Below are 15,688 nucleotides of genomic sequence, written 5' to 3'. Positions count from 1 at the left end.
TTACTCCCACAAGCCACAGCCCACAAATAACAAAGTCAGAGGAATTTTTTCCTGAACATCTTAATAAATCATCTGTGTTTGCTTTTGTAATATAAATAAAAACTAAGATGGTTAAATTTAAGTATGAGAAACATAATTGCTGTCAATGAAAGTGAAATTAATGTCATAAAAGTTAGGGGGATCATGTTCCATATGTCCAAAGTTCTTACTTCTGATTAAAGCAATCAAAAATAAAAAATATAGATGATGCATTATTGGCATAGCTTATGCAAGAAATATGGTATAGAATTTCACAGACACTCAAAGTTATAGTTCTACATTAAAATATTGGAATACGAAAGTACTTGTACTTATTTGAAATCATTTTTAATGTTCCTTGACAGGTTTTTTCAATTCATTAACTTACTGATCTTGGTCCTAACAGATAAGATAATATCTGCTATGTTCTTAAGTAATATGCCATAGGCAATATTCTTGCTACCAGAAATAATCAAACAAATTTGATTTAGAAGTATAATAAACAAAAAAATATATTCATCAAGAGCCAACAATCTCCTACACATTTAAAAAATAGTCACTACAAGTAAAATATATGTAAATTTTTGTGGTTAATATATATTCTGAGAAATTTGTATAATATTATTACCACACAATATCAGTAATAGAATAACATTATGAGCAATTTTAGAATGTTTGCTACATATTTTTGTGTGCATTATAGACTTCTTGACAATTACATAGAATTGTATATTACCTGATGTAAGAAAAATTACTTACCTAAATTATAATTAAAATGATATATTAATGATTATCAACAAATGCTGATCATTTACCAAAACTGTAATGAGTTACAGTATTTACATGTACATATTCCCTAAAGAAATGTTTCTCATGTTTTAATTAATATAATATAAATTTTATGATTGTTTAATAAATTTTCCATTAACATAGATATGTATACTCATAAAATAATGTATTCTAATAAATGCCAAATAACAACAAGTTTTTTCTTTAAACAAATGTCATTATTGTACATGAAATTATGGTTATAGAAAACAAACTAATGGAAAGAACTGGTTAATGAAAAAATGTACATTGGTAAAGTTGGTAAGTAAAATAAACAAATGAAATGCATAGAAAATGAGATGCTAGTTTTAAAATAATCCTGGAAACCTCTCTATAAATGATTTGTGCAATATTTCAGGCCACAACTCCAATCTCTTCCATAAAACACACACAATAGTGCATTAGTCTGTACTGCCACCAAGTGCCTAAACCAATTAATTTTAAGCAGCAGCTATAAACGGATTCTTTCATTGACCTAAGTAGTTATTTGCTAACAGGCTAAGAGCAAACTACTTCAACCATGACTGTCTATAAGAACATCACAATTTAGACATGACAATGAAATCCCAAAGGCATTAATAAAACATCAAAAATCCTACCGGCTCACTGGAAGTTCATGAAGTCTAAAAATGTTATTCAGCTTGTAGTTAAATTTTGCTGGACAGAGATTTTCTTTATATAAATTCAGGTTTGGTTCTGCTTGTATATCAATGGGAAATTCTGAATCCTGGAGAATAAAATAAAGCAAGGGCTCTGTGTTAAATATCCAAATCATTGTACCTGCAGATACTCTCCTTCATTTACATTAAGTTGCAATATAAATATTATTATTAGTTTTTCCCAGGGCTTACCTTAAATCCCTCATTTCCTATTTTCATTTGGAAAAATTATTTGAAATGGAAAAATTCTAAATAATGTGCATATCTTTTTTCTACAATCAATTTTAATTCTAAGTTGCATAATACACATCAAAAATTAATTGAAAACACTCCATTTATGAATTCCAATGAAGTATAATAATATCATTTTTGTATTATTGGTCAATTGTCCTTTTTCAATACACTTTCCACCCCAACAGTACTATCAGTAAAGCCTATAATAATTCTTATACACTGGCCGACGCCGTGGCTCAATACGCTAATCCTCCGCCTTGTGGCGCCGGCACACCGGGTTCTAGTCCTGACGGGGCACCGATCCTGTCCCGGTTGCCCCTCTTCCAGGCCAGCTCTCTGCTGTGGCCAGGGAGTGCAATGGAGGATGGCCCAAGTACTTGGGCCCTGCACCCCATGGGAGACCAGGAGAAGCACCTGGCTCCTGCCATCGGATCAGCACGGTGCGCCGGCCACAGCGTGCTACCGCGGCGGCCATTGGAGGGTGAACCAACGGGAAAAGGAAGACCTTTCTCTCTGTCTCTCTCTCTCACTGTCCTCACTGCCTGTCAAAAATTAAAAAAAAAAAAAAGAGCGGAGGGGTGGAGCCAAGATGGCGGATAGTGAGGACGTGCGCCGTAGTTTGGGAAAATAAAGTTTCATAAAAGTGGAATTACTGCAGCCTCAGGAAAAGACTCAAGAAAAAAACTGCAGAGGAAATGCTTCCGGATTTAGTGGATGTGACACAGAGGACCTACAGGGAGCCCACCACGTGGAAACTCAACCACGGGAGAGGAGCTGCAGAATCTTGCCAGCGCGGGAACGGGAGGGAGGTAAGACAAAGACAGCAGAAACCCGAGACATTGGGGGGGAAAAGCAGAGGCCTCTCTTGTCACTCAATGAGCAAAACAAAGAGCAGGAGCCATTTTACATATCTAAAGCGCAGCACAAACTCAGTAACTTCGGAATTTGGTGAATCTTGAGAACACATTGAGGGCTGCATAAACTCTTTGTGTGGTCCCAGGGGTAGATCAAACGAATACTCACAGAGGCCAGATTTCAACTACCCTCAATTTCACTCAGTCATTCGGGATTACTTCCCAACTGAGTCAAAAAAAAAAAAAAAGAGAGAGAGAGAGAGAGAGAGAGAGCGATCCAGTAAGGAGCAAGGGAGTGAACAATCTGGGTGAGTCGCTTTTTGCACAGCCTTAAACCTGAAGAATCAAGCAGAGCTCTCTGGCCACACCCATCACAGCCCCTAAGGATCCATCAAAGCAGACAGCCCACTTAGAGGCATAGTATAACGAGAAAAAAACACCACAGCAAAAAAAAAAAAAAAAAAAAAAAAAAAAAAAAAAAAAAAAAAAAAAAATTATCTCCAACATGCCAAACAACAAACATAGAAACCGAGGTAACAAAAGCAAGGAAGACACTATGATGCCTCCAAATGAACAAGAAACGCCAATGCAAGATTATGAAGATGAAGAGATAGAGGAAATGCAAGAAGCAGATCTCAAAAAAATGATAAGAACATTAAGAAGCTCTCAAAAACAAATTCTTGAACTACAGAAATCCTTAATGGACAAGATAGAAAATCTCTCTCGTGAAAATGAAATATTAAGGAGGAATCAAAATGAAATGAAACAACTAGTAGAACAGGAAACTGTGATAGTGACAAAAAACCACAATGAAATGAAGAACTCAATAGATCAAATGACAAACACATTAGAAAGCCTTAAAAACAGAATGGGTGAAGCAGAAGAGAGAATATCGGAATTAGAAGACAGAGAACAGGAAAGGAAACAGTCAAATCAAAGAAAAGAAGGAGAAATCAGAAATCTAAAAAATACTGTCAGGAATCTACAGGATACTATTAAAAAACCCAACATTCGGGTTCTAGGAGTTCCTGAAGGCATGGAGAGGGAGAAAGGATTAGAAGGCATTTTCAGTGAGATACTAGCAGAAAATTTCCCAGGTTTGGAGAAGGACAGAGACATCCTAGTACAGGAAGCTCATAGAACCCCTAGTAAACATGATCAAAAGAGATCCTCACCATGACACGTCATAATCAAACTCACCACAGTGAAACACAAAGAAAAGATCCTAAAATGTGCAAGAGAGAAACGTCAGATTACTCTCAGAGGATCTCCAATTAGACTCACAGCAGACTTCTCATCAGAAACCCTACAAGCTAGAAGGGAATGGCGAGACATAGCCCAGGTACTAAGAGAGAAAAACTGCCAGCCCAGAATACTATATCCTGCAAAGCTCTCATTTGTGAATGAAGGTGAAATAAAGACCTTTCACAGCAAACAGAAATTGAAAGTATTTGTCACCACTCGTCCAGCCCTGCAAAAGATGATTAAAGATGTGTTACATACAGAAACACAGAAACACGGTAACCAATATGAAAGAAGATAAAGGAAGGAAACCTCACAGCAAAAGATCACAGGAGTCTCAAACCATATATTAGAAAAAATCTTTGGCAAATGACAGGGCAAAGTTACTCCTTCTCAATAGTCACATTGAATGTTAATGGCTTGAACTGTCCAGTTAAAAGACACCGATAGGCTGATTGGGTTAAGGAACAAAACCCATCTTTTTGCTGCTTACAAGAAACTCATCTTTCCAACAATGATCCATACAGGCTGAAAGTGAAAGGCTGGGAAAAGTTATACCATGCCAACAGAAATGAAAAAAGAGCAGGTGTAGCCATCTTAATATCGGACAACATAAACTTTACCACAAAAACTGTTAGGAGAGACAAAGAGGGGCACTATTTAATGATTAAGGGATCCATTCAACAGGAAGATATAACGATTATCAATGTATATGCACCTAATTACAGGGCACCAGCTTATTTAAAAGACTTGTTAAGGGACTTAAAGGGAGACTTAGACCCCAATACAATAGTACTGGGGGACTTCAATACTCCACTCTCAGAGATAGACAGATCAACAGGACAGAAGATCAACAAGGAGACAGCAGATTTAAATGACACTATAGCCCAAATGGATCTAACAGATATCTACAGAACTTTTCATCCTACATCTAAGGACTTTACATTCTTCTCAGCAGTACATGGAACCTTCTCTAGGATTGACCACATACTAGGCCATAAAGCAAGTCTCAGCAAATTCAAGAGAATTAGAATCATACCATGCAGCTTCTCAGACCACAAAGGAATGAAATTGGAAATTAGCAACTCGGGAATCCCCAGAGCACGTGCAAACACATGGAGATTGAACAACATGCTCCTGAATGAACAATGGGTCATAGAAGAAATTAAAAGAGAAATCAAAAATTTTCTGGAAGTAAATGAGGATAAAAGCACAACATACCAAAACCTCTGGGATACAACAAAAGCAGTGTTAAGAGGAAAGTTTATATCAATAGGTGCCTACATCAAGAAATTGGAAAGGCACCAAATAGATGAGCTTTCAAGTCATCTCAAGGATCTAGAAAATCTGCAGCAAACCAAACCCAAACCCAGTAGGAGAAGAGAAATAATTAAAATCAAAGAAGAAATCAACAGGATTGAATCCAAAAAAAAAAAAATTACAAAAAATCAGCCAAACAAGGAGCTGGTTTTTTGAAAAAAATGAACAAAATTGACACCCCATTGGCCCAACTAATTAAAAAAAGAAGAGAAAAGACCCAAATCAATAGGATCAGAGATGAAAATGGAAACGTAACAACAGACACCACAGAAATAAAAAGAATCATCAGAAATTACTATAAGGACTTGTATGCCAGCAAACAGGGAAATCTATCAGAAATGGACAGATTCTTGGACACATACAACCTACCTAAATTGAGCCAGGAAGACATAGAAAACCTAAACAGACCCATAACTGACACAGAAATTGAAACAGTAATAAAGGCCCTCCCAACAAAGAAAAGCCCAGGACCAGATGGATTCACTGCTGAGTTCTACCAGACATTTAGAGAAGAACTAACTCCAATTCTTCTCAAACTATTCAAAACAATCGAAAAAGAGGGAATCCTCCCAAATTCTTTCTATGAAGGCAGCATCACCTTAATTCCTAAGCCGGGAAAAGGTGCAGCATTGAAAGAGAATTACAGACCCATATCCCTGATGAACATAGATGCAAAAATACTCAGTAAAATTCTGGCCAATAGAATGCAACAACACATCAGAAAGATCATCCACCCAGACCAAGTGGGATTTATCCCTGGTATGCAGGGATGTTTCAACGTTCGCAAAACAATCAATGTAATACACTACATCAACAGACTGCAGAAGAAAAACCATATGATTCTCTCAATAGATGCAGAGAAAGCATTTGATAAAATACAACACCCTTTCATGATGAAAACTCTAAGCAAACTGGGTATGGAAGGAACATTACTCAATACAATCAAAGCAATATATGAAAAACCCACAGCCAACATCCTATTGAATGGGGAAAAGTTGGAAGCATTTCCGCTGAGATCTGGTACCAGACAGGGATGCCCACTCTCACCACTGCTCTTCAATATAGTTCTGGAAGTTCTAGCCAGAGCTATTAGGCAAGAAAAAGAAATTAAAGGGATACAAATTGGGAAGGAAGAACTCAAAGTATCCCTCTTTGCAGATGATATGATTCTTTATTTAGGGGACCCAAAGAACTCTACTAAGAGACTACTGGAACTCATCGAAGAGTTTGGCAAAGTAGCAGGATATAAAATCAATGCACAAAAATCAACAGCCTTTGTATACACAGGCAATGCCACGGCTGAGGAAGAACTTCTAAGATCAATCCCATTCACAATAGCTACAAAAACAACCAAATAACTTGGAATACACTTAACCAAGGATGTTAAAGATCTCTACGATGAAAACTACAAAACCTTAAAGAAAGAAATAGAAGAGAATACCAAAAAATGGAGAAATCTTCCATGCCCATGGATTGGAAGAATTAATATCATCAAAATGTCTATTCTCCCAAAAGCAATTTATACATTCAATGTAATACCAATCAAAATACCAAAGACCTTCTTCTCAGATCTGGAAAAAATGATGCTGAAATTCATATGGAGACACAGAAGACCTCGAATAGCCAAAGCAATCCTGTACAACAAAAACAAAGCCGGAGGCATCACAATACCAGATTTCAGGACATACTACAGGGCAGTTGTTATCAACACAGCATGGAACCGGTACAGAAACAGAAGGATAGACCAATGGAACAGAATAGAAACACCAGAAATCAATCCAAACATCTACAGCCAACTTATATTTGATCAAAGATTCAAAACTAATCCCTGGAATAAGGACAGCCTATTCAATAAATGGTGCTGGGAAATTTGGATTTCCACGTGCAGAAGCTTGAAGCAAGACCCCTACCTTTCACCTTACACAAAAATTCACTCAACGTGGATTAAAGACTTAAATCTATGACCTGAAACCATCAAATTATTAGAGACCATTGGAGAAACCCTGCAAGATATAGGTACAGGCAAAGACTTCTTGGAAAAGACCCCAGGAGCACAGGCAGTCAAAACCAAAATTAACATTTGGGATTGCATCAAATTGAGAAGTTTCTCTACATCAAAAGAAACAGTCAGGAAAGTGAAGAGGCAACCGACAGAATGGGAAAAAATATTTGCAAACTATACTACAGATAACGGATTAATAACCAGAATCTACAAAGAAATCAAGAAAATCCACAACAACAGAAGAAACAACCCACTTAAGAGATGGGCCAAGGACCTCAATAGACATTTTTCGAAAGAGGAAATCCAAATGGCCAACAGACACATGAAAAAATGTTCAAGATCACTAGCCATCAGAGAAATGCAAATCAAAACCACAATGAGGTTTCACCTCACCCTGGTGAGAATGGCTCACATTCAGAAATCTACCAACAATAGATGCTGGCGAGGATGTGGGGAAAAAGGGACACTAACCCACTATTGGTGGGAATGCAAACTGGTTAAGCCACTATGGAAGTCAGTCTGGAGATTCCTCAGAAACCTCAACATAACCCTACCATACAACCCAGCCATCCCATGCCTTGGAATTTACCTAAAGGAAATTAATTTGGCTAATAAAAAAGCCATCTGCACATTAATTTTTATTGCAGCTCAATTCACAATAGCTAAGACCTGGAACCAACCCAAATGCCCATCAACAATAGACTGGATAAAGAAATTATGGGACATATACTCCATAGAATACTATACAGCAGTAAGAAACAATGAAACCCAGTCATTTGCAACAAGATGGAGGAATGTGGAAAACATCATGCTGAGTGAATTAAGCCAGTCCCAAAGAGACAAATATCATTTGTTTTCCCTGATCGGCGACAACTGAGCACCAAAGGGGAAACCTGTGGAAGTGAAATGGACACTATAAGAAACTATGACCTGATCAGCTCTTCTCCTGGCTCTACATGTACAATGTAATACTTTATCCCTTTTAGTATTTGTTGTTGTTGTTGTTGTTGTTGTTGTTCTAGTACTAGTGGTTGAACTCTGTAATTAACACACAATTATTCTTAGGTGTTTAAATTTTAACTGAAAAGAGATCCCTGTTAAATTTAAGAGTGGAAAAAGAGAGGGAGGAGATGTACAATTTGGGACATGCACAATCAGACTTGCCCCAAATGATGGAGTTAGAAATGTGCCAGGGGATTCCAATACAATCCCATCAAGGTGACATGTACCAATGCCATCTCACTAGTCCAAGTGATCAATTTCAGTTCACAACCGATGGCTCTGATAGGTCTAAGAATCAAAGGGATCACACAAACAAGACAAGTGTCTGCTAATACTAACTGATAGAATCCAAAAGGGAGAGAAAGATCCAACATGGGAAATGGGATACACAGCAGACTCATAGAATGGCAGGTGTCCTAAACAACACTCTGGCCTCAGAATCAGCCCTTAAGGCATTCAGATCTGGCTGAAGAGCCCATGAGAGTATTGTAGGCATGGAAAGCCAAGATACCATGGAAAAGAAAAAAAAAAGAAGAAGACCTAAATGAAAGATCTCTGTGAGTGAGATCCCAGTGGAAAGAACAGGGCCATCAAAGAAGAAGTACCTTTCTCTGAAGGGAGGAGAGAACTTCCACTTTGACTATGACCCTATCAGCATAAGATCAAAGTCAGCGAACTCTAAAGGCTTCCATAGCCCTGGCAACTCATGACTAGAGCCTAGGGAGATTACTGACGCCATGAACAGGAGTGTCAAATTGTTAAGTCAGCAACAAGAGTCACTGTGTACTTACATCCCATGTGGGAACTGTCCTTAATGTGTTCTCTAATGTGCAGTGATGCTATAACTAGTACTGAAACAGTATTTTTACACTTTGTGTTTCTGCATGGGTACAAACTGATGTGATCTTTACTAATTATATACTGAAACGATCTTCTGTATATAAAGATAATTGGAAATGAAAAAAAACAACCTGGTGTTAAATTGGAAATGGCATAGAAAATTAATTAATTTTAAAAAAATATTATGTAGGATCTCTGTCTTTAATGTGCTGTACACTGTTATTTAATGCTATAACTAGTACTCAAACAGTATTTTTTTCACTTTGTGTTTCTATATGGGGACAAACTGTTGAAATCGTTACCTAATATATAGTAAACTGATCTTCTGTATATAAAGAGAATTGAAAATGAATCATGATGTGATTGGAAGGGGAGAGGGAGCGGGAAAGGGGAGGGTTGCGGGTGGGAGGGAAGTTTTGGGAGGGGGAAGCCATTGTAACCCATAAGCTGTACTTTGGAAATTTATATTCATTAAATAAAAGTTTAATAAATAAATAAATAAATAAAAATATAAAATAAATTAAAAAATTAAAAAAATTCTTATACACTGTTTGTTCTCTACAAATGTGATACTAAAAATGCTATCACTGAGTAACATAATAACATATTCTAACCTATTAATTATGGTTTTCTTCCTAAAGCCAAAAACACAGGACTAACTTAAAAGCACTTACTGAAGGTGAAAAATATTTGTCATAATAATCCTTTTAAATCATATACTTTAGAATCTACATCTGCTATATGTTGATCATGTCACCTGTCTCTCCACCAAGCAAACTACCTAAAGATTAAAGATGACTTTAAGTCCATAAAAAATAGTCTTTCTACAGTGGAAAGAACACATTCTATGAACAGGCATTCAATACTTAATGACAAATATCTTAACTGCTTAATTTTACAAAGGTAAAAGGAAGCAATCCATCTATTGCAACTAACTTTTTAAACTTGCTCTTAGAGTATTTCACTAAACTTTGTTTTAAATCTTTGTCAAACAAGTTGATACGAATTGTATACTATTATAGTATTAAAGATTTTATGAGTATTTACAAATTTCCTTAATATGAGTGAAGCTGAACATCTTTTCATTCGATTATTGTTTAAAACTCTTGCCTATTTTCCTACTGGACTATGATATTTTTACTTTTTTTTAGTTAGTTGAGCTTTAAACTATAATATAAATTAAACATATGTTATCTTGAAGTTTTAAAAATTAAATTGCTATTAAAAACATAGAGGCATATCTATACTCATTCATTTATTCAAAAAATACTAATAAGTGTTATTTTATTCAAAGTCTTATTCTAGATATATAGAATCTATTCATGAACCAAGCAAAAAGTCTTGCTTTGTAGAGATTACATTCCAAAGTATTCATAAATTTATTCTTGGTGTTGGAAAAAGATGAAGTCAAATTTTATAAGTGAAATAGTATTTCATGTTCTCTTTTTACAAACTTATTGAAAGGCAGAGCAACACACACATACACGGGTGGAGGAAGAGAGATCTTTCAACTGCTGATTCATCATCCCTCTGTTTTTCCTTTACCATTGTATTACTTCATTTTCACATAACTTACTCTATTCAGGAAAAAAAAAATTAATCTCACCTTTCATTTAACATTCAGCTATTTTTGTATTTCTTACAATTATCAATGCTATGAATAGTTTTCTGTTGATAACTCTGAACATTATTTCTTTCTTTTTAAAGATTACTTATTTGAAAGGCAGAGTTACAGAGAGGCACAGACAGAGGTAGAGAGAGAGAAAGAGAGTTCTTCCATCTGTTGGTTCACTCCCCAAATGGCCGCAACCATAGGAGCCAGGAGCTTCCTCCTGGTCTCCCACGTGGGTGCAGGGGCCCAAGGACTTGGGCCATCTTCTACTGCTTTCCCAGGTCATAGCAGAGAGCTGGATCTGAAGTAGAGCAGCTGGGACTCAAACCAGCACCCATATGGGATGCCAGCACTGCTAGTGGCGGCTTCACTCGCTATACCACAGCGCTGGCCCCTGAACATTATTTCTTAAAAGCACTGTTCTAAATAGGAAAATAATTTATGTAAAATAAATATGACAAAAACATGATAACTCTTTACAGGTTACTCTTCAGAAATGCTGTATAAATTTATACTTTCAGTCTTGTAGTACTGCTTGCAATTCACCAGACCTTTGTTAAAGCTGTATAACCATTATTTCTCTCTCTCAGACATACATGTACAACCCACTGATTGAACATTTTTTTTTCTTTCTTTTGATTAATATTTGGGTGTTTATTTCATGTCAAGAACTAGTGTCAGTTCTTACAATACATCCCCAAAGAAAATACAAGCAAACCTTGTTTTATTGCAGTTCACTTTATTGCAATTCACAGATTCTGTGTTTGTTGTTTTGTTTGTTTCCTTGTTTTGTTTTTGTGTTTTTACCAACTGAATGTTTGGGTCAACCATGTATCAAGCAAGTCTGTGGTATCATTTTCCCATGTGTTCACTTTATGTCTCTATCAAATTTTGGTAATTCTCACAACATTTTAAACTTTTCCATTATTAATAACACCTGTTATGGTGATCTTTGATAAATGATCTTTGATGTTAATATTGAAATTGACTGTGATCTTAATTGATAGGCATGCATGTTCTGACTGTTTCACCTACTGGCTACTCTAATCTCTCACTCTTGATGGGTCCTCCAATTTTCTCAGACTCAACAATATTGAAATTGGGCCAATTCAACCCTGCAGTGGCCTCCAAGTGTACAAGAGAAGAACTGTACATCTCTCTCACTTTAAATCAAAAGATAAGACTGATTAAATTTATAAAGAAAGCATGACAAGAGCCAAGACAGACCAAAACCCATGCCTCTTGCATAGTAATTCAAGTTGTGAATCCAAATAAACATTCTTGAAGGAAATTAAAATTACTCTTCCAGTGAACACACAGATGACCAAAAAAAGCAAAAACTTTATTGCTGATACGGAGAAAGTTTTAGTGGTCTGTATAAAATAATAATTCACCTACAACCTTCTCTTTCTCAAGCCAAAGACTAATACAGAGTAAGGCTCTAACTTTATTAAATACTATGGAGACTGACAGAAGTGAGGAAAGTGCAGAATAAAAGTTAGACATTAACAAAGGTTGGTTCATGACATTTAAAGAAAGACACCATTTCCATAACAGAAAAATGCAAAGTGAACCAGTAAGCACTGAAGTAGAAGAACAAAGAGGTAGCTAAGATTGTTAATGAAGGTGGCAACACTGAACAACAGATTTCCATGGTAGATGAAAAGGCCTTATGTGGGAAAAAGATGCCGTCCGGGGCTTTAAGGACTAGAGAGAAGTAAATGCCTGGCTTCAGAACATCAAAGGACAGGCTGACTTTCTGACTTTCTTGTAGGAGGCTAATGCAACTGATGACATGGAGTTATAGCCGATGCTCATTTGCTATCCCAAATGTCCTGGCACCCTTAGGAATTATGTTCAATCTAATATGCCTATGCTTTATGTATAGATGTAAGAACAAAGCCTGAATGACAACACATCTGTTTATAACATGCTTTAATGAACATTTTAAATCCACTGTTGAGATCTACACCTAGAAAAAAATATTTCGATATATTACTGTTCATTCATAATGCATATGCGACATAAGAGTTCTGAGGTGATATACAATAAGATTAATATTGTTTTCATGCCTGATAATATAAATCCATTCTCAACCCTTGGGTCGGGGAGTAATTTCAACTCTGAAGATAGATATTTAAGAAATACATTTGTAAGGCTATAGCAGCCACAGATAGTTATTTCTTTGATGAATCTGGGAAAAGTAAATTTAAAGCCCTCTGGAAAGCATTCAGCATTCTAGATGTCATTAAGAAATCCATGATTCATAGGAAGAGGTAAAAACATAAACATTAATAAGAGTTTGGAAGAAGTTGATTGAAACTTTCATGGATGACTTGGCAGTCTTCAAGATTTCTATGGAGGAAGTAACTGCTGATATTGTAGAAAAAGCAAGAGAACCAGAAATAAAAGTGAAGCCTGAAGATGTGATTGAATTGCTGCCATCTCATGATAAAATGTTAATGGATGAGGAGTTGGATTTATGGATGAGTAAAGAAAATGATTTCTTGTAATAGACTCTAGGTGTTATGAACACTGTTGAATCGACAAGGATTTAGAATATTACATAAACTTAGTGAATAAGGCAGTGGCAGGTTGAGAGCATTGATTCCATTTGAAAGAAGTTCTACTGTGAATAAAATGCTATCAATCAGTATCACATGCGCAGGAGAAATCTTTAGTGAAAAGATGAGCCAATCCATGCAGTCACCTTCATTATTGTCTAACTTGAAGAAATTGCCTCACCCACTCCAACCGACACCAAATAACCACCCTGATAACTCAGCAGACATTCACATCAAGGCAAGATCATCAATTGAAATAATTAGAACTTTTTGAAACTTCAAATGATCATCTATATTTTTAGCAAAAAAATTATTAAAGCCATGCATTGTGTTTCTAGACATACTGCTATTCCACACTTAATAGGAACTAGTATAATATAACCGTAATTTTATATGCATTGGAAAACCAAAAATTCATGTGACCATCTTCATTGCAATATTTGTTTTACTGTAGTGATCTGGAACTCTACCTTCAATATACTCTCTGAGTTATGCCTATAAATAAAATTCCCTCCCTTGTGGAAGTTGAATTCTAGCAGGAAAACACCAAAAATAATAAAAAATAATAAACATGTAAATTATATTATGGAGGGGAGATAAATTCTTATGTTAGAATAAATACAGCAAGGTTGATCAGAATCCTGTCTTTCATAATTGTTTTGAGTATGTGGAAACATCTGAAGCCATAAACTTATTATCTACCACTATTTTATAGCACTTAATCCAAACATTACACCAAATTAATAAAAATGAAGCATTTAATTAAGCCTAACCAACTAGGTTTTAGTGACTATTTACTAGAGCCAAAAAGAAGATAGGAAAACATAATAGGAATTCAAAAATTATTTAAAAGAGATTTACAAGAGCAGCAAAGCCCTTATAATAGTACTGCCATTGCAACATAAACACACTTGCAGAGGCAAAACCCAAGACTCCTTTTATCACCCAGCCTACTTGTATATGCATAAATGTTCCAAGAGACAATAGCAAGTAAATGGGTAGGCAGGACCAGTGAGGTAAAAATGGTATTCATACACAAGGACAATGCAAACAGGACCAAAAAATTAAAACTCAAAACTATTATTTTGAATACATGTCACTACCATTTCTTTGAACTGACAATGTACAATTGAAGGACAAAAAAAAGTAAGCTCTCCATAGTAAGTTTTGATACTTCAGTGGTTCTGAAATTTGACTGCATACTGAAATCACGAGAGAGCTTGATTAAAAAATACAAATATCATTGGGTCCCAACCCAGATCAACAGAACAATAATTCTGACAGTAAAACTGTGACACTGGAGTGTATTCTAAAGCTCCCCATGTGAAATGAAAGCCAGGGATGGGGATTATGGCTTTCCTTAACAAGTCAGTTACACTATTTACTAACAGGTAACTTAGGCACACTATTTAACACACTTCCAATGCCACATTTTCCTATCCATAAATCTTAGCTAAATAACATCTATTTCACTTGCTTCTATGAGGATTAAGTGAGATGCACACATCATATGCCTGGTACCCAGCAAATATATAATACACCTTAGCTACTTCTGTTACTACTTTCATTATTTCTGTAGATAGTGGCATATGTTAATTTCAACCATCTAATAAAGTCATAATGAATTTTGATACTTTATTTATGTATTATAAAATAAATTTATATTCATAAATTATAGGTTTAAATTCTCCTGGGATTTTGATTGAAGCAATTCTTTTTTGTATGATCCTACCTGTCAGAATCCCAGTCCCACATCTGGTTTACTGCAATCACCATTATCCGAGGGCCAATGATAAAGGGAATTCATAGTTTCTGTTTATGTTCAAAGGGTTGAAAACATGATTGATATATTTCTCTATTTCAGTTATATATCACTTAGGTGTACCATGTATGTATCCCCAGAAGGAATCAAAATGTCTATTTTCTTCCTTATATGAGTCTTTCACATAGCCAAGTTTTTCCAGGCTCTATATCCTTGCCACTTGACAAAGGTCTGATTTTCTACAATGTTCTATGTTATTCATTGAGCTAACATTCATGGGAATTACTCTGGTCAATTTGGAACTGGAAATTTAAAGTGATTCACTCAAGCATCCACATACTATTTGAATATCTATTTTGTGTCAAATCTTATGTTAATTATCAGATTATAATTCTAAGTAAAATGTGATCCTTCCAATCTGAGGACAACATAAATGTGGGAAAGGGAGATAGATCTTGCAGAAGCTGGTGTTACTTAAACTGATCAATGCTGTGGGAAAATGATGATGGTTAATAACTGGACATTAACATAAATTTTTTAAAATATGAGGTTACAACTTAACATTTAAGACAGAATTTTAAATAAACACACAATTGAAACAAATATTGATATTTTTTCTTTCCTTGTGTTAGTGACACAAGGGAGAGAAATTTACCAAAAATGGAGATTTGTTCAGGCTTCTGTGCCCTCATTCCTTCATTCATCACTCAAGTGATCCATTACTTGCTGACAAATCCCCACATGAGTTCCT

At 35.6% G+C, this 15,688-nt stretch overlaps 1 protein-coding gene across 1 annotated transcript in view; it reads right to left on the bottom strand.

Moving 5' to 3' along the window:
- The window catches only part of SPAG16 (sperm associated antigen 16), a 1,194,746-nt gene that overhangs the window by 996,184 nt on the left and 182,874 nt on the right, over nt 1–15,688 (bottom strand). Inside the window, exon 10 of the mRNA XM_062201827.1 lies at nt 1,446–1,573. Coding sequence (XP_062057811.1) covers nt 1,446–1,573 — 128 coding nt within the window. The remainder of the gene's footprint in view (nt 1–1,445; nt 1,574–15,688) is intronic.

The sequence above is a fragment of the Lepus europaeus genome, chromosome 1 (assembly GCF_033115175.1).
Source record: "Lepus europaeus isolate LE1 chromosome 1, mLepTim1.pri, whole genome shotgun sequence".
Lineage (NCBI taxonomy): Eukaryota > Metazoa > Chordata > Mammalia > Lagomorpha > Leporidae > Lepus > Lepus europaeus.
The sequence above is the reverse complement of the archived record's forward strand: the minus strand, read 5'-3'. Positions and strand labels throughout refer to the sequence as shown.